This window comes from Drosophila kikkawai, chromosome 2L, assembly GCF_030179895.1.
Source record: "Drosophila kikkawai strain 14028-0561.14 chromosome 2L, DkikHiC1v2, whole genome shotgun sequence".
In the NCBI taxonomy this organism is placed as follows: Eukaryota; Metazoa; Arthropoda; class Insecta; order Diptera; family Drosophilidae; genus Drosophila; species Drosophila kikkawai.
The window spans coordinates 1727174-1745438 of record NC_091728.1 but is presented as its reverse complement, the minus strand read 5'-3'; the positions used below and the strand labels follow the sequence as shown (position 1 = coordinate 1745438).

At 44.6% G+C, this 18265-nt stretch overlaps 1 protein-coding gene across 1 annotated transcript; it reads right to left on the bottom strand.

Moving 5' to 3' along the window:
* Nucleotides 1-16518: 16518 nt before the first annotated feature.
* On the bottom strand, nucleotides 16519-17826 carry Art2 (Arginine methyltransferase 2). The gene is made up of 3 exons (XM_017173934.3): nucleotides 17577-17826; nucleotides 17282-17511; nucleotides 16519-17225 (listed from the first exon to the last, which is right to left on the bottom strand). Exons 1-3 carry the CDS (start codon nucleotides 17763-17765, stop codon nucleotides 16589-16591), a joined length of 1056 nt encoding a protein of 351 aa, XP_017029423.1. The 5' UTR covers nucleotides 17766-17826; the 3' UTR covers nucleotides 16519-16588.
* Between the last annotated feature and the right edge of the window lie 439 nt (nucleotides 17827-18265).

Sequence of the window (18265 nt, the reverse complement as noted above, 5' to 3'; positions counted from 1 at the left end):
GTCATTGTCCTCCTGTTGCTCTCAACAAATGCCATTCGCCTGATTCCCTTTGTTGGCTGTCCCCCGGAATCCGGACCTACTGCCTCCTCCCTCCTGCCTTCTGCCTTCTCCCTCCTGCCTCCTGTCCCTCCTATCCCTCCTGTGTGTGCTCCCATAGCTGTTGCTGTCGTGCAACAATATTGAGATATCGTCTCAAGTGTAAATTGTTATTGACACTTTGCGTGGCGGACAGAACTCGCACCCGACCTCGACATCAGAAATATCATCAGCGGCAGTGCCAGCCACCCTGGTTATTTCTCCATCGTCGTTGCTTGTTTACTCAAAGGTTTTGTTTGTTTTGTGCATTTGATCAGCGACAAACAGAGCAGATGTCCAGATATTTTCCTTGAAGAGAAACTCCTCCGATGCTGCTGTGAAATTTTTAATTAAACTGCAAAATGTATTCCCAACTCCAAGTTAATTAAAGCTCTGGGGGGGAAAAAAAAAGCCACTGGAGAGACATGACAGAATCCCTCTTTAAGCGCCTTCCATCACTGAATGTGAGCTGGGTTCATTGTCTCTAACACCAGCTGACCACCAATGGTACTCCTCCCATTCTTCCCAATCCTCCCACTCCCCCTCACTCACCCTCACAAGTCAAATTCAACATTCAAAAGAGCCCAAGGAGAGTTGGAAAATATGATTGAAGGCTTTGGATGAACCCTTCTTCTGTCCAACGGGGGAAATTCGCCATAAAGTGAATCGTTTACTTGAGCTCATTTCAATATTCTGTTTAAGCATTTTATAATAATATTGTTGTGCCCTTTTATATATATTAAATTCCGCAGCAGCGAGCAGCAGCGAATGATGTCTGGCTTCAGATTCATTTTTTATGTGACTCCTTGCTCCTTGCTCTCGCTCCTCTGGCCCTTTCCGTATGTTAATAAAGTGCGTAAACTCGACCAAAGACTGGGGCCAGCGGAGTCCTGGGAAATATGCATGATTGTGTTGTGCCGACCCATAAAGCAAACACACGTATGTACGTATTCCCATGCATGGCGAGGAGCAGGACATAAACAAGGACTCCGAATGACAAGAAAATCGTATAAAAACCCAACATAAAGTGCAACGCAGTCGCAAAATAAAGAAATATGGAGTCAATAAAGCCTCGGCTTGGGGCAATTTTTTTTGCCCAAGATTTGACAAGGAAGTAGATCCTTTTTGATTACAAATTTCCTTGCAGGATATTTGAGGTCTTTAAACGGCGGGTCTTAAATATGTTTTAAGCTTCGCTAATCCCCCCTCTCTAAAAACCTTAAACCTTAAACCTAAAACCTAAAACCATTTCCAATCCAGCAACTTTCTATTAAGCATAATTTGTTTTCATTACACAAAAGTTGTGCCCGAAAGTTTCTCTGTTCCCTGAACAGGTCCAGGACCCCGTACCTCCTCCAGGCTCTCCCCTGATTTGTGTGGGGCAGCTGGAATTTAATTGGGGCGGGTTGAAATTTATATTTGCACGACGGGCGGGGCGGAGAAGCATCAACAAAGGCTCACAAAATCATACAGAAATCAAATGCCAAAAATCACAAAAATGGCCTCGGGCTTGGGTGGGTGAAGAGACTAAAACCACCGCAAAACTTACAATCAAAGTTAAATGTAAAACTTTGCGGGCTCTCCAAAGTCGTTTTCATTACTGTCGCGGCGATTACTCAGCGAGTGATTTGTGTTTGATCTCTGGGCCACTTTGGAGGGCACTCTCGCTGGGCTCAGGAGGTCAGAGCAGAGGAGGCTCTTGTCAAACAAATGATTCGGCAACAGTTCATTGCCTTGCCTTGCACTTCCAGTGCTCTAATGAACGATATCCTGCCAGATATCCTGTCGTTGTCCGGCCCTCCCCCCAAAAAAGCGGGGCTAATATGCAAAGGCTCTTATCTGAAGTGTGACGTGGCCAGGCGGTAGTCAGTGGTCGGTGCTCGGTGCTCGATACTCGATGCTCGATGGTGGTTGGTAATGGTGATGGCCATGGCAAGGGCTCAGTCCAGTCAAAAACAAACCCGCACAAAGCCGGAAAACGTGGCAATTGTGTGTCGGCCCAGGATATCCCATCCCCTTGGACATTTTCCGTTGCTGCACTTTGGGGAAAAGCGGTTACTTTTAAGGAGTTTTTCTTTTTAATATGAAGAAGAACTGGAAATAGGTTTGAAATCAACTGAAAAACTATCGGGGATACAATGCAATAGGTTATTTTGATCCTAAAATTTGACAAGAATATTTTTAGGGAATTAAAACATATAAAAAGCCTGCCCAAGAAATGGCTAAAAATATTTCTTGGCAATAATAATTCATCCATATTGAAAAAAAGTCAATTATAATATAACAAATTCGCAAATAAAATATTTAATTCGCAAAGAAAAAATCTAAAAATTTATATTCATAATTTTGTAAGACTTTCAGTTAATTTTTATATAACATTAATTTTTCAATCACTTTTTAAAACTCATAAGTAAAATAAGACATATTTTCATATCAAAATTCCACACATTTTCCCGCTGTGTAAGCATCGCCGGGACTAAGGCGAAAATTGCCATTGTCTTGGACATCGCAGACGGACTCGTTGTTGGTGGGTGTCGTTGCCAAAATACAAATATTCATTTGTATATAAGCTGTGAAGGTCGTTTTATGAGCCCCGGCCAAACCGCAACAAGCACTCCGTCACCGCCATCAGCCCATCAAGCCATCATCTTCATCACCAGACCAACCCAACCCAACCCATGCCATACCATCCCATCCTATACCATTCCATCCTATACCATTCCTCCGGCATTCAGCGAAGCGTATAGTCCTGGTCGGGACCGATTTCACTTCCAAAACTCAGACCCGGACCCTGCCATTCATTTGGTTCGTTGTGCTTCATTCATTAGCTTGCTTTCCGTTTCCGCTTCATTCAATTCTCCCGATGCCCTAGCCACTGCCTTTCCACTGACTTAATGCCATCGACATCGACATCGACATAGACTGCGACTTTGACTGCGACTTGGACCCGTAACCGTAGCCGTGGTCTACATCCTGCGTTAAATGCCCCGGCCTGATGTTTATTTCTATGCGGCAATTTTCGACTGACTCCGTTTGGACCACCCTTGGCTCCCCTTCAGCTCCTCAAGCTCCTTGGGCTCCTTGGGCTCTTTCGCAATTCATTTTCAATTTATCTTGCCTAATATCGACATGCTTTGGGGTATCGCCTTTGCCAGGATGCTTGGCTGCCTGGGCTGCCTGGCTGGCTGGCTGACACCGAGGAGAAGCAGGAGATGAGTCCTTAGTCTCAGTCCCTAGATGGGTTTTGGCTCCGCTTGATTGTGTGGCATTTCGTGTAGCTTAGCTGCCATTTCACTTCTTGGCTTATCGACTTTTATTTGCGCATTATTTCAGAATTAATAATTCAATTTCAAGACGAGGCGAAAGTGGAGTAGGCCAGGCATTCAATTTTGGGGCCCTCAGCCTGGCTGGAATCTCGAATTCCGATTGATTCATTTGTGTGTCAACCATTTCTACTTGCTCCCATTGTGGACGCTGTAAATCTTTTGTTGCACTTGCGTCCTCTTTGGATTAACAATTCCGGCAAAGTGCTCTCTTCTCTCTCCACTCCCCTCCAGACCCGGCTCAGTCCGGCCTCTGCCCACTTTCATCTATTTTAATAAAGTTAAAAGCCACCCGAAGCTGCTCTGCTGCTCGGATGCTTGACACATTGCCAGGCGCTGGCTAGCAGACGAAGGATTTCCAAAATTTAAAAACAGTTTTTTGGTTATATTTACAGGTTTAGTATATTAGAGAGTGGTTTGCTAGAGCAGAGTCCTTGCCAGGAGTAGGGAGAAGCAGGGAAAGCCAGAGAGGAGGGACAGGGAAGGGCAGAGAAAGGGAAAGCACACACACTCTCATTCATAAACATGCGCGCGGCTGGTCCAAGAGGAGCTCTAGTCATAGTCATAGTCATGGTCCTAGTCATAGTCCTGTTCCGGCTCCTGCTTCTGCTCCTGCTGCCTTTTGCTTCTGCCAAGTCAGCCAGTTCAGTTTTTCCAGTTGCACTTTTCACCGTTCCCCAGTTCACACTCTCGCCTCGTCCTCCTCCTCCTCCTCCTCCTCCTCCTCCTTCTGGCAAGTGGAAAGTGCTTACATTTTTCTGGCAGCGGAAATGCATATTGCTTCCGGCCTTTTATTCATTTCCCCTTTGCATTTTTTGCGCATTTGCCACTGCCTCTACTCCTTTGCCTTTGCCTCTGCTCCTGGCCAAACAACTATTCCAAAGGCTTGCGAATCCTAGTTTTGTTTCGGTGTCGTTTCTTTTTCTTTTTTTTTTTTTTTTGCATGAGGAGGAGCCGGATGAGTATGAGGAGAGGTCAGGTTGGCTGGGAGCCCCGCGTCGAGGGGCTCTTTACAAATTTTTATGCTGCGGTCATGCCAAAATGCATTGTAAATGGAGAATGTGTGTGCATGTGTGTGTATGTGTGTGTCTGCCTCAGTGTAAATAAGTTTTGAGTTTGTCTTTCGCTGATGTCGACCGCACACACACAGTGCCTCCTCCTCGTTTCACTCTTGGCCATCGAGGATGGGCAGTGCGAAGAATTGGCGGTGAAAAAAGTGCAGATTGTTATGGCTGCCAGGGCCCGGACTCTTAGCTACACTACACTGAGCGAAATATATTGGAGATACTTTAGAGTATTGAAAATATTTAATATTCTTTAAACTTAAGAAATTAGCTTAAAAATATGAGTAGGAAACCAGAAGTAAACTTAACACATTTATCAAAGACGTCTTTAGCCTTTTGCTAGACTCAGTTGGGAATTATAATTCTATAAAGAGAAAATAATGGTTTTCAGAGCTTTTGAACAAAATCTTGAAAAATTTGTGGAAATCTAAGTACAGTCTTGAATCATTTGCTAAAACGAGTTGGGAATTATGGCATGAGTGTGCGAAAATTACCACTTTAATACATTTTTACTTGAAAAAATTATGTCAAAAATATTTAAAAAACTAATAAACAGCTTCTTTCTGACTGTGCTCATTTTTGTTGAGGAACCATTTGGGTTATTATAGAAACCCAGTCTTTATTTTAAAGGAATTTCCCTTCTCTTTTGTTCTACAAAATTCCTAATCCAATTTTACCAGATATTCTCCTTAATTCTAAACCACTCAAGTTAAAAAAAAATTCAAATTCCACACCAGGATATAGTACTAACGAGTGTCATTTCTCCAAAGAGACTAAACCTTCAAAGCTTCTAGAATTCCATATCCAATTGCCAAATAACATTACCTCGTATGTACATTTCCTTTTATTGTGGTATCTCCCTCATTTTTGAATTTTTCCAGTGCAACACGTTTTCAGTGCCAAATTTCACACACAGAGAGAAAGAGGGAGAGATACTGAACGCTTTTCCCCAGCCCCTGCTCGTTTTTGATTCTCTTTTTCTTACCCCTCCTACTGGCTGATGATGTTTTTGTCGTTACGCTTTGTGTGACGTTGGAGCCGGAGTGCTGGAGTGCTGGAGCTGATGGGTTTCTGCGGGTCGGTGGCAGGCGTGTCAGGGTTCAGGGGTCAGCTGTAAGAGGGTATCGTCGCCGTTGTCGTCCTGCGGCCATCATCGAGAGTGCTACACTAGAATTAATCTTTGTCAAACGGCGTGGCTTTCGAGTCGTCGCTCTCTGCCAGCGACACGGCCAGATGAGAGCCCACGTCGCCGTTGCCACATGGCAATTGAGATACATTGACTGGGCGGAGGATGGCTGCAAATCGAAGGACGACCAATCCAATGCCAGGATACGTGCACTATCTGTCGATCGGGTTTGGACAGGCCTAAGCCGGCGATTCCGCATGCCGCTTACAGGAACCCTTTGCCCTTGCTCTAGCTGTATATATATATTCCACTCCAATTCCTGCTCCTGCTCTAGCTCCTGCTCCTACTCCTAGTACAACCCCTTCTTGGCCCGCTCATATGCATAACGTTGTCTGTGAAATTCGGCCTTGCAGGGCCTCCACAGCAAACAAATTTGCAACCAAAGTGCTTCGCTTCGTGCACATTGGCACATTTTTAATACACTCCACAGTCCGGCAGGGTTTGCTTCTTGGTCCTTGCTCTCCTTTCTGAGTGTGTGGGCGTGTGTGAGTTGGTGAAAAAAAAACTACAAGTGCACTTAGAAAAATTCTAGAAAGTTTTTTATTTTGAAAGATTCTTTTAGAAGAATAATATATCAAGCTAAGAGCTCTAAGTTCTTTTTAAATATCTTTAAACAACTTAGAAAATTCTAGAATCTCTGAACATATTTTAAATTATCTCAGATATTTCTTCATACTTTTTTGTGAATCTCTTATTAATCTAAAAACCCTTTAAAGTTATCCTTCAACTTTTTCATTCAGGTTTATTTTTTGCCTTGTAAGTAAGTCTAATCTCGTTCCGCACACAGACTCGCCTTCATCTTCACCCTCTTCCAGGCTGTAACACGTGTCTGGTAGTTTTCAAGTGCTTGCAGCTTGATTTGATGTAATTTATTGAAAATTTATACAAATTTGTGCTTGTCTTTGCACAATAGCCCTCGTGCCCAGCTGCCCCCCAGCCTCATCCGGAGACCCACCCTGGCCCGAACTCGTTTGTACTCTGTTATTGGCAAAAACTCGAACTGGGAACTGGAGGAGTCTTGTGCATGTGGGTCACGTAGCCATGTGACTTATACGAAATGCAAATGAAATAGTATATTCGGAGGGACGAAGTCAGGACAGGAGGATCCTGTATCCACGGGTGCAAGTGCCAAACTGCCCACATTCGCTCGCTTGGAGTCGGTGTCCGTGGACACTTTGTGTGCCATGGCCATAGAATGCCAAAAGCAAATCCGAATCCATGCCAGCAGCTGTAATAGAATTGGTTTTTGTGTGCCTGGCCAGGCTTTCTTTTTCTCTCTGCTTGCATAAGATAAATGTGCGAATTTGCGCCAAGTGAAAGTGTTTTTGATAAATGTTCGAGAGAGAAAGAGACTCCTTCAAATCGTAAATCGTGGCTACGAAGGACAACGCGGCCAGTCCAGGGTGATCCTTTGATTATTATTCAACAACAACGATGGTTGGAGGTCCTTAAAAGAGCCGTGGATGCCGTGGCTGCTGTGGCTGTTGTGGCTGCCTTGGTTACAGCTTCCATTTTTAGCAGCTTTCAGCTCTTTTTCTATTGTTTGATATTGGTGCCATCCACACACTTGTCCAGCAGGTCAGTCCTTGGCCCCTTCGTCCTGGCCCTGCTTTATGATTTCGTTTGATTGTTTTGTTGCCGGGCGTTACTTTGTTGCCGTTTGCTGTTAGGGCCAAAACCCAGCTGACTGTCTGCAACTTTGCTGATTTCATTGCTTGATTTCCTCTCCTTTTGGCTGGTTGATACCCTGCCGAGGGTCCTGGGAAATGTTTCTTGTTATTTGGGGGAGTCTAAACTTACACTTCTTGCTCTTTGAATATTTTTTCAAAATTTATATAAATTAAATTAAGAGAAAAAAATCGAAACTAAATAAATTACAATTTAATTATATTTTCCTTAGAAAGAGTATGCTTTTTCGGCTTTTCTCCTTTTTTTCTCTCTCTTTTTTTCTCTCCATTCGTTTTCCTTTTATTTTCCATTTCAATTTCGTTAAGTTTTCGCTTCTGGTGTCTGTCTTCTTTGCCGTCCGAGCGCCTTTCGCCAGGATACGTGTGGGTTTACGCTCGGACTCCATAATAGAATTATTTGTATCAAATTGTGGCAACCAAAAAATGAAATGAAATGAAATGAAAGTGGAGCAGCTTCAGCCTGGGCAGTGGAGAGCGGAAGACCACCGGCAGACGCACACTAACACAATTGTAAAACTTACACAAAGGCATTTTTTTATTCGCCTTTGGCCAGAAAGTGCCCGAAATTGAATTAAAAGTTGCCACTTTTTGGCTCTGCCCCCCTCACCGACTTCGACGCTTCCTGGTGCAGTCAGTGCCTCCTCTGCTGCTGCTCCTCTTGTGTTGTGTGTGAGGAGCTTATCTGGGGCGCAAACATTCTGCTGCTTTTCGGGCTTTCCGTTGAGCTGTAAAGATTCGCAAGGACCTCCTGGCACCGCCTGCAGTGACAAATGAACCCGGGTCGGGGTCACCACCAGAGAAATCTGGAGCATATCTAGAGCATAACGAAGCCCTCTCTCTCTGCCTGCGACTATTCGATTTTTTCGGGATGCGAATGCAATCAGCACCTGGCCGCATTCCCTGTCGCTGCTGGTGGTGCTCCTGCTGCTGTCGTTATGACATGGAGCTTTTGTGATCAATATGTTTTCGAGAGCACCTGCCTCGCCTTGCAATTTGTTAGCTTCCACCTCCAGTCCCCAGTCCCCACCTGTCCCGCCAGATAGCAACTGCTGACAGCACCTCCCAGCCCAGGCTCTCGTCCTTTTTCCTAGCTGCTGACAAAGACGAATGGCAAGTGCGACGTTCGCGCAATCAGCGGCGGAATAATCAAAAATGAAAATAAGCATTGCATACTTTTGTGCGCTCCGCACGAGCGCCGGGGAAAAACGAGAGAAACCTTTGCCTTGGCAACGCTGAAAATATTTGCTCCTGCTGCCGGTGGGGGTTTTCCCCAATGAAGTATGTATTTATTAACCTTTTTGCGGTTAATATTTCCAAAAGGTGGCTCTTTACACACAACTTGATGCCTTTTATGTTTACTTTACCTTACCTTACCTACTTTGGTATGGCAGGCAGGCTTTCCATTAAGCAGCAAGTATTACTTAACATTTCCAGGTAACAATTTTAATTAATATTGAATTATTAGGAAGCTTGTTATGGTGAGCATAACAGAGTAATTCACAGATCGGGGGTTACACTTGTAGGAAAATAATGAACTTTACTTTTTGAAATCTATAAATTAACAACAGCCGAATTAATTCAGCCAATAAATGCTAAAATTAAAACAATAATTTGTGACATATTTTCATCCTCCACAAAATATAATAATTTTCAAAATTTCACAATTATTTCCTTCTTACTTTTTTTCCACATAAACCTTACTTATTTCCTCGATTTTTTAATACTACCAAGATCACAGTTGCCTCTTTTCCAAGCACCATTGTGACTTGGATCCCCCCCAAGTCCTTCACTAAAGTTGGTCACCCCCACCAGAGGCATCCAGAATGACACTTTCCCATCTTTTCCGTTCCCCTCCCCCCACCTTATGTTCCTTTGCCGATTGATTTATTGAGAGATTAATGCCAACGATTTCTTTTACTGCTGGCGCTTTAGTTTTTTTGCACTTTGCCATATTGAGGCCATGAAAGCGCTGTCACTTCAATGTGCGGCTTTCTCCCAGTGTTTGTGTGTGTGTTTGTGTGTCCCGAGTGTGTATATGCCTGGGAGTGTGTTTGCCGGCGTCTGGAATCGCTGCTCTGCTTTGGCTTGCCGGGAGCGTACACATGAGTTATTGGCTCGATAGTGCAAACACTTGCATATGCGGGCGCAAACCGAAGGCAAAACTGGAACTGGGGAAGAACACGGACTTTGTATTGCCGCTGAAACATTCATAAGTTTTTGGTGCTACCTCTTAATCAGCTATGGGGTTTTCACCTCTCTCCTAACGAAGTTATGCAGATTCCTTTCCACTCTCGATACAGAAGGAAACTTGGGCAGGCAGGCAGGCAGGCAGGCAGGCAGGCATCCTTTGATGTTTGCTCAATTAACATGGGCGAGAAGAGCACTCTCTCCTTGCCTGCAACACTTAAGCGGATTATGAAAGTCTGTGCATTGCCAGAGTCCTGATTTTTTAATAGCTAAAACTTCGGCAGCAACTGATGAGGAGCAGCAGCAGCAGGAAGACAATGGCTTAGACTATGTCTGTGCCTACTATCTTTCGAGGGCAACACAGAAGAAGCCTTATCCGCCGACAGGCAGAGAAAACGAATAAAGTTTTGTAAAAGTAAAAGGTGGCTTAACAAGATCGGCAAAAGTTTCATGGGAGACAATTAATAGGCCTTTTTAGGCAAGAAAGTGGAAGGAAAGATAGTAACAACTTAAGTAAGATGCGTAACGCCATACGAATTCTCGAGGCTCTCTTGAGAGAGAGACATTTCGTTTTTTACGCTCTCAACTTTGTGCAAGGGAAAGAGCGTAAGATTCTGAGCTAGCATATGAGCGTTACTCATCTTATAGTGTCTGTGGAAAAGTTAGCTTGTGAATTGATTTTGTGCTATTTTGTTATCATCATTAGGTTGATATTTTTAACTACTTTAATAAAACCATAAATATTCTATTCATATTTTTTTTATTAATTTTCTAAATATTGCTTTAACTATTCCCCTCTCAAATCTTTTCTCTCTGTTTACCCCAGCGCACACATCATAAACTTTTGTAGCTACTAGCTGAAGCTCTTTCAAAAGTTTTCCCTCAACACAACTATGGCCACAAAAAGAGCCCTTTTCCGGCACTCCTCCCAGCTGAGATGTGGATTACGCATACATTGAAGTGGAAGCACCGCAGGAACCGCTCTCCTCGCCAGGACACCGCACACTTGGAAATGCTTAATTTGCTGCCAAATATACATATTTGGTGGCACCTTCCCAGCTGCCTGCTTCGCTATCTAACCCGAAATGAGCTTCGATGAGCCCGAATAGTTTCGTATTTCAGGCGAACAACTGTCGCTGCTGCTAAGTGCTTTTTGTCAAGGTGCTCTTCCTCCTGCACCTCCTCCTGCTCATTCTACTACACTTCCACCGCAACGATGCCGCGTAACTTCATTAACGCTCCCGAGGACGATGACTGCTCCTTGCGGGTGTTGCATTTCAGGCGCTAAATGCATTTCGGCTGCTCGAAGAAGGAGATGGAGATGTAGGTTCGTCCTGCCTACGGGTAATTTCCTTCAAGGCAAAGCAAAGTTTAATTAATTTTCCTGCGGCTTTTGGCTTCGGCTCTTAAGTGGTTCTCCCTTTGCTCCTCGGCACAGATGCTCCCACTTTTCTGGCCGCAGGTTTTATGTCTCTGTCAAAATACTCGGTTTTCGTATTTTCCAATTTTCGCTTCAGCTTCGGGTCTTTATTGCCAGCCTTCTCCTCCCTTTTCCTGGGGGAAGTTTCATTTTAGTGAAGGCATCAACAGTTCATTATCTCTCCCAGTTGCTGAAATATTTCACCACAAAATTACACAAATCAAATGCATAATTTTGGCACAAAAATAAAAAATATATATACATACCTATATCCAAAATGACAGCATTTGTTTTTCGATTTGCGAACCGCAACGCCATCAATTGCAGCCCCAGGACCGAAGGGAATGGGTAAGGACAACATGCAGGATCGACCACAATAAAGCATGTAAGTGGATTAAGCTCAACCACTCATTAAATTACGAGTTCGTTGTGCTATGCGAAGTGGGGACCGCAGCAACCGCAAAAACATCCTTTGACGAGCATAGAGGGACCCCCGTATTGATATGTCCTAATAACATAAATTGTCAAACAGCTGAAAGCCAGGAAGGACGTGAGAGTGAGGCAGAACCCACGCCCTGTCGCAGCGAATCAAGCTCACACGGCCAGGACGATTCACACCCTTCTGCCTGTGTCCTAAATGGCTGGCTGGCTGGCTGGCTGACCGGAATGGTCGGAAAATATTCCATAAACCCAATGGATTTCCTGGCCATTAATGCGATTGTAGGGTACAGAAAAAAAAAACCGCACCGTCAAGCAGCTTAAAGAACCGTCAGCTTCCCCTCAAAGGAGGCCATAACAGGGGGGGGAATCGAGTCAAGTGAATGGCAAAAAGGCCAGAGTCATCTCCTAGAGATGTCAATGGACACAGCGTTCTCTCTGTAAGAAAGTAACCAGCTGCCATAACGGGGCTGGACGAGATCTGGGCTTGTTGCCAGCTTGGCTTATTGATTTTCGCTATTTTTTCCCCCTTGGTTTACCTTTACCTTTACTATTTGCGTGGCGCTGACCTGTTGTACTGCAAAGCTCGTTATGGCTACATTGTTTGTATATTGGCAAAGAGCTAACCCGAGAGTTTCTGTACTTCAATTAAAAGTGGAAAGCCATTTTCCAATACACTCTAGAGACCAGGAAGGGGTTTAAATGGAAAAGAGAATGCTGGGACAAGTTACTGGGAGATTTAAATTAACCCAAGAGTTGGGTTCCAACAATTCTTATATTATTTTTTAGCCTATAAAAGTTTTTGGTCTTTGTAAAAATACTTAAAATTAAATAGCAAGCTCCCATCCTTGACAGTTTCTCTCTTATTTCTTTAGTTAAAGGTAATACTTGGCTCAGGGTTAAGTGTGCCACTTTGCAGAGCTCTCCTTACCCCATCCGCGTCCTGGCTTCAATTTGAAATGCTGCATGCAAAAAAATGGGCGCCCAACATTAATTGTCAGCTCCCCTAATTGCCTGTTTTTGGTTGCACCAAAAATCCGCAGCATAATAAAAAGTATCTCTGCCACACGAACCCTTCGCTAAGAATGAATCGGGGTCGGGTATCTGCGATGGTGGCTCCCGAGGCCTGGCCTGGCCGTCCTTAACCCGAGCTGCTGCAGCAGAGCTGACACGGTGACCTAAAGGCGACAACAGCCGCATGCCGAGTGAGGCGGAGGGAGCAGGGCGGATCAGTGGAGTTGCAGGAACACAATGGAGGCCCACAAACAACAAACTGAATGGTTTGCTTTGTGCCCCGTTGGAAAAAGCCACTGGCTGGGCTAATAAACAATGGGCTCGAAAGGGGAACAGGCTAACAGGGAGCAGGGAGTAGGGTCCCGGGAGGCAGGAGCCGGGTTTTTGGTGGCAGACGCATCTGAGACTTCCTGCTACGACTACCACTACTACTACTAGATGTTTTTAGCTGTTTTACGCTTTTAGGGCAATTTGGGGACAACGTGGCGTATGCGTATCGTGTGTGTCGTGTCTGCCTTTGCAGGTGTCAAGTGCCAAGTGTGTAGTTTACCGCAAAGTGCTGGGCTCTCTGTCTCTCTCTCTCTGTCTTTCTACCATCCTGCATGCGCCATGTTTTAGTTTTCATAACCCGAAGCGGTAAAAAAATAACAACAAAAGGACTAGCAGGCAGGGGCCGAGCGCGTTTTCCATTCGACAAAAGCCACTGCGGCAGCTATAATGGCCCAACCGCAGACGGGGCCTTAAATTGTTCAATTCTAAGGCCTTGCCCAGGCATTTATGAGGACAGGACACAGGGAGAACGAGGATGCACAGGCATTGGGCTCGTTAAATGCCAGGGACTGGCTGCCTCAGTCTGGCACTTCAAAAAAGGAGTGAAAGTTTTCTTTGTCAGCCATTAAAGCAAGCATCCTTCGTCCTACACACGTTATCCAACCCATATCCTACGAATGATTTATCCACTCGTTACACTCGGCTAAGCATATTTCGCTCTTCAAAAGGGGACGTAGCTTACAAATAAAATTTTAAGCAGAAGGAGACATCCTTTAATGATGGCTTTAAGTTTAAGAACCAGGACTCTGTGTGAGTGTGTGTCTGTGTAGCCGGGGCCAACAAATTAATTAGTTTTCAACACTCGAGTTACTTTAAATGCCAATTCGTATAATTAATTTCGCACACATTGGCAGGAGAAGTGCAAAGCAAATCGAAATCAGCAGAGCGACGCCCAAGTACTCAAGGCAAAGGAAGGACCTGCTGCTGGAGCCTGGGCCTGGGTCATGGGTCACATCTATGGCCACAGTCAGAGGAGATAACGCCTCGACTAAGAGACAGGGACCAAAAGGAAGCAATTTTCCTGCCGAATGCCCTGCCACAAAGCGAGGATATTGCAGCTACAAGAGAGTGTGTCTGTGTTGTGGTTGAGTCCAGTTCGGTTCTGTCCTTTTCCAGGACTTCCCTCCTCCTTGACTTCCCTGTGCAATCACTCAAACTGGCAAAGTCATAAATTTTCGGTTAGCAAACTGCAAATTATTTTAGCATCATCCTTTGGCTGCTTTTTCCAGGCAAAAGTTAAATAATGCAAGGACTGCACACATGTGTGAGGAGGGGAGCCTTACTCTGACTTTGCCCAGTGAAAAATTGTGCAGAAAATATTTAAACTGCAATTCCAAAGCGATTTGTTTTATGGCCCTGCTCGAGAATTGTTTCGTTTGGCAACTACTACTCCCGGTCCTGCTGCTGCGTCGTGGAAAACTTAACTCGGATTTGATGTGGCCAAGCAGCAGCTGTTAATGCCGCATGATTTATGTCCAGATCCTTTCCAGAGCAGAGCTCATTATATGCCACTAAATCAAGGCTTGGGTCCAGACTGGGTTTAGGCAACGTCAATGTCGCTCTGCAGTTTTTTTGGAGCCTCTCTGTGTGTGTGTCCCGCTTCCGGATCCGGATCCGTCTCCGTTTCCGCTTCCGGTTGCAGCAGCGGTCGTAAATTTTGGAACAGTAGCCGCCGCTTTGCATGCTCAGTTTATTATTTTATCTGCAGCTTCGCGTGGCTGCCAATTGTCCAGCGTTGCGCTTGCATCCCCTCCTCCTGACAGTTCCAATGCCTCCTCAGTGGCAGGCATCCTTGTGTGTGCGACATGATTTGTTTGACCTCTCCCGCCTGGTCTGTTTTCCTTGCGGCCCGCGATAAATCAGCACTCGACCCAGACACAGTCACAGTTACAGTCATAGTCACAGGCACAGGACACTCCCTCGTGCGGCATTTAGCTTTGGGTTTTGAGCTTACGGATTACAGCGCATTAGTGCGAAATTAGAACTATTATATTTATAGTGCAAATAGTCGGCACATCATTCTTTAGCGAGTCAGGCAGGCCCAGGTAAAACGGCAGAAGCCGAAAAGGGATACGGCAGTGGCAAAAAAAAAGATAATAAAGAAATAATAATATAATGGAAAAGCAAAAAAATATATAAGCCTTTACAGTAAAAGAAATATTTTGTTAAAAAATAAAACAACAATTTTTAACATACTGAAATTTAAAAAAAATAAGAAACCCTAAACTTTTAAAACGACATATCTTCGAGCTTCAAAATAACATAACTTTGCGCAAACATTTTACATTCGCACAGTCGCTAACCCCACTTTCGACTTAATTTTTTCGACTTTCTTCACATTTATTTAAAAGGTAGTTCAGTTTTGGTTCATCTTTGACATACATAATCAAAGAATAATCAATGGAAGCAAGCTTAAACCTTCTTCCGGTGTATTCACAGAGCCATTAGACACGCCTAGCTGCCACTGTAGGAGCTGCCTCACTGCCTCCTCCTCCCCACTGCCAGGCTGTGTCTGGCGTTGGGCTGTAATAAAAACATAAAATGTTGCACATTATGCAAACATACATACACACACAGACTACACCCACACCCACACCCTTACACACACCCACACAGACCGAAGCGATAGGAAGATTTCAGCTTTTGACGGTGGCGCCGCATGTCTAACATTTCGTATGCCACATACACACACCAAGAACGTATGAGAAGGACGCAGGACGAAGGACGAAGGATACCTTGTGCTAAGCAAAAAGCAAACTCCACTCACCGGGCGTATGTGTGTGTGGAGAACATTAAATTTATTTGAAATTATTATTATGCGCATTTACCTAACATTTGCATAACCGTCAACGGTACACACACAGCACACACATCACACACACACACACTGCTGCTCTGCAGGCCAATTTCCCAGTAAAATGTGGCAAGACTGGGGAAAACTGGAACTGGGCCAGAGAGCAAAGACCAACAACAGCAGCGGCTTATAATTTGATTGAAAAGTCCGCGAGGAGTGATCCTGGAAACTGCTTTCAACCGCAAAATTCCTGCGAGATAAAGAGATATATTTTTTTTTGCCAATCGCCGCGGTAAACAATATTAAGCTTTCGCTTAAAGCGCTAGTTTATGGAGCTTCCCAGGGAAATAAAAAATTGAAGCCAGTAAAATATATATAAAAAAAATACATATAAAAAATGTACATGTATATATGAAAACATGGCGAATAAATTAAATGCAATGCGCACTAGATTGCCCCACATTGCGCACACATCGGAAAAACGGTTTTAAATAATTAAATGCTGGCACTGCACTTATTTACACCATTTAACCAGGGAAAACCAGCTAACTGAAACAGCTTTCAGGCAGCCAACAAATACCCTGTGGGGGTATCCTTGTCAAGGAATATATGAGGAAATATTTAGAATTAAATTAAATATCTCAATTACAGAAGGATAGCTTTAAAATTGTAAAACTTGAGCTGCTTTTACTAAACTTTTGTAAAAATAATACAAGAATTTATAGTATAGCAAGTGAAAAAACGCTACGCATCTTATTATTATATAGTCTTTGGTTCTTAACTTTATTTTTTGTCTCGAAACTTGATTAATAAGGATTAAAATACCCAAAAAAAATTCTTAATAAATCTGGATAGTAGGTATATTTCTTCAGTAATTCAGAGTAAAAGCAAGTTGGCATGACCTCAAACCCTTTCCCCAAGCTTCTCCTCTGTATCCTGGCACACAAATATCCTACACACACAATAAAATATTATAAATATTGCACACTCTGGGCAATGTGGCTGGTTTTCTGCTTTATTTTTACTGTTTACTGGTCAATCCAAATGATATTTCGTGTAAATAACCACCCTAAACTCCACCCAGTTGAAGGTTACTCGACAGAACGAACGACTGCTTGCTAGTCACCGACTTCTCCTTGCCCTCAAAATCCACATAAATGTCAAACTCCAGGTCGAAGATGCTCTCGGCACTCGGCTGAATGCCGAACACACCCTTGATGGACTCACCCGAACGCACGGGCAGCGGAGCCTCCAGGTAGAATACCGTCTGGTTCCAGTGCGTCCAGGGAGCACTGGGCGACGTGCTAAAGCTAACCCAACGCTGGCTCTTGCTGAATCCCACATCGAAGTAGGCGAGCAGGCCGTGGACATGGCCGTTGCGCGTGACCCTCAGGTCGTAGAAGGAACGGAAGGCAGAGGAGCCGCTACGCACGGCATACAGATCCAGGGACTTGACCAGATACACACGACTCATCACCTGGCCGGTGGTCACGTGCTCCACCAGGGCCTTGGCGGCGCATCTTCGACGAATGGCGTTGAAGTCAAAGCCATGGACGTCGTGCCAGAAGCCAAGATCTTGGTCCTCCCCATGAATGGCGGCCAGGTAGAGCTGAGCCGAGTCTGGGAAGATGAGGCCTCCCTTGGCCAGCCACTTGTCCCGGGCAAATATCAGCGACTCCAGCATGTTCTCCGAGAAGAGGCAGTGACTGTTGTGTTGGAGGTGTTTAATAGGTAATAGGGAGGGAGCTAAAGTAAAACCCACCCCATCCAGTCGCAAATAAGTATGTCCACTTGATGGATATCCTCTGGCAACTCTATATTCTCCACTTTGCCATGCACCACGGTGATGACATTGCCATGACCATTGTCCTCGGCTATACGGCTTGTGTAATCCGTGACATTGGAGCCATCCACAGCTATGACTCTGGAGGCACCAGACCTGGCGGCAAATATTGAAAGCATGCCCAAGCCACAGCCCACTTCCAGGACAACCTATTGGGGTTCAAGGGAAGATCACTTTCAGAGAAGATAAACTCTCTCCAGGTACTCCTTGTTACCTTATTTTTGAAAGCTTTGTTGTTGAGTATAGCCTCGCGGTAGGCCTTATTTCGAACCGAGTCCTTAAGCAGCCATTCCTGAACCTCGAGGCGACTGTAGAGCTGGAAATACAGAGCCTCCTGCTCGCGACGTAGCTTAAGGGCTTGATCCTCATCACTTTTCCTATCTTTAGCTCCGACCTGAGACATTTCTTTGCCCTTAATTATTCGTTTGACTTTACAATATGTTGACAGCAATCTCCAAGGTATGCTAGAATCCCAGGGAATGACTTAATTTCATCTCAGCTAGTTTTTCATAATTAATTCCTTAAATTTCCACCCGCTGCCTGCGTGCATTAACTAATTAAAAAGCTCATTAGCGTACATAAATCAGCGTTATGCAGACGTAAATTTCATTATTACAACCCAGCAACAACAGCAGCAGATGACCTACTACTACTCCGGACAATGGACCACGATGAGCTGGCAAATTGGGAGAAGGGAACATAGAACCCAAAGGCAAACAAGTTTGCTAGAGGGATATCACTCACTCCTACGGCCACAGGCAGCTACACTGTACTTCGTCATCATCCCTCCGTTTGAGGACATTGTCTTCGTCTAGTCGGACTCGCAATTATGGCCACACTGCTTCCGGGCATTCCCAATTCGATTGCGGGAATGGGACACGGGACCGAGAAAAAAGTGAAAAG

What these genes read in the sequence shown, in the direction of transcription:
- Art2 (XM_017173934.3), bottom strand. Translation starts at nt 17,765, where the DNA reads ATGTCTCAGGTCGGAGCTAAAGATAGGAAAAGTGATGAGGATCAAGCC. An exon ending in ACAAAGCTTTCAAAAATAAG is followed by an intron (nt 17,512 to 17,576) that starts GTAACAAGGAGT and finishes GAACCCCAATAG; the next exon opens with GTTGTCCTGGAAGTGGGCTG. An exon ending in CTTATTTGCGACTGGATGGG is followed by an intron (nt 17,226 to 17,281) that starts GTGGGTTTTACT and finishes CCAACACAACAG; the next exon opens with TCACTGCCTCTTCTCGGAGA.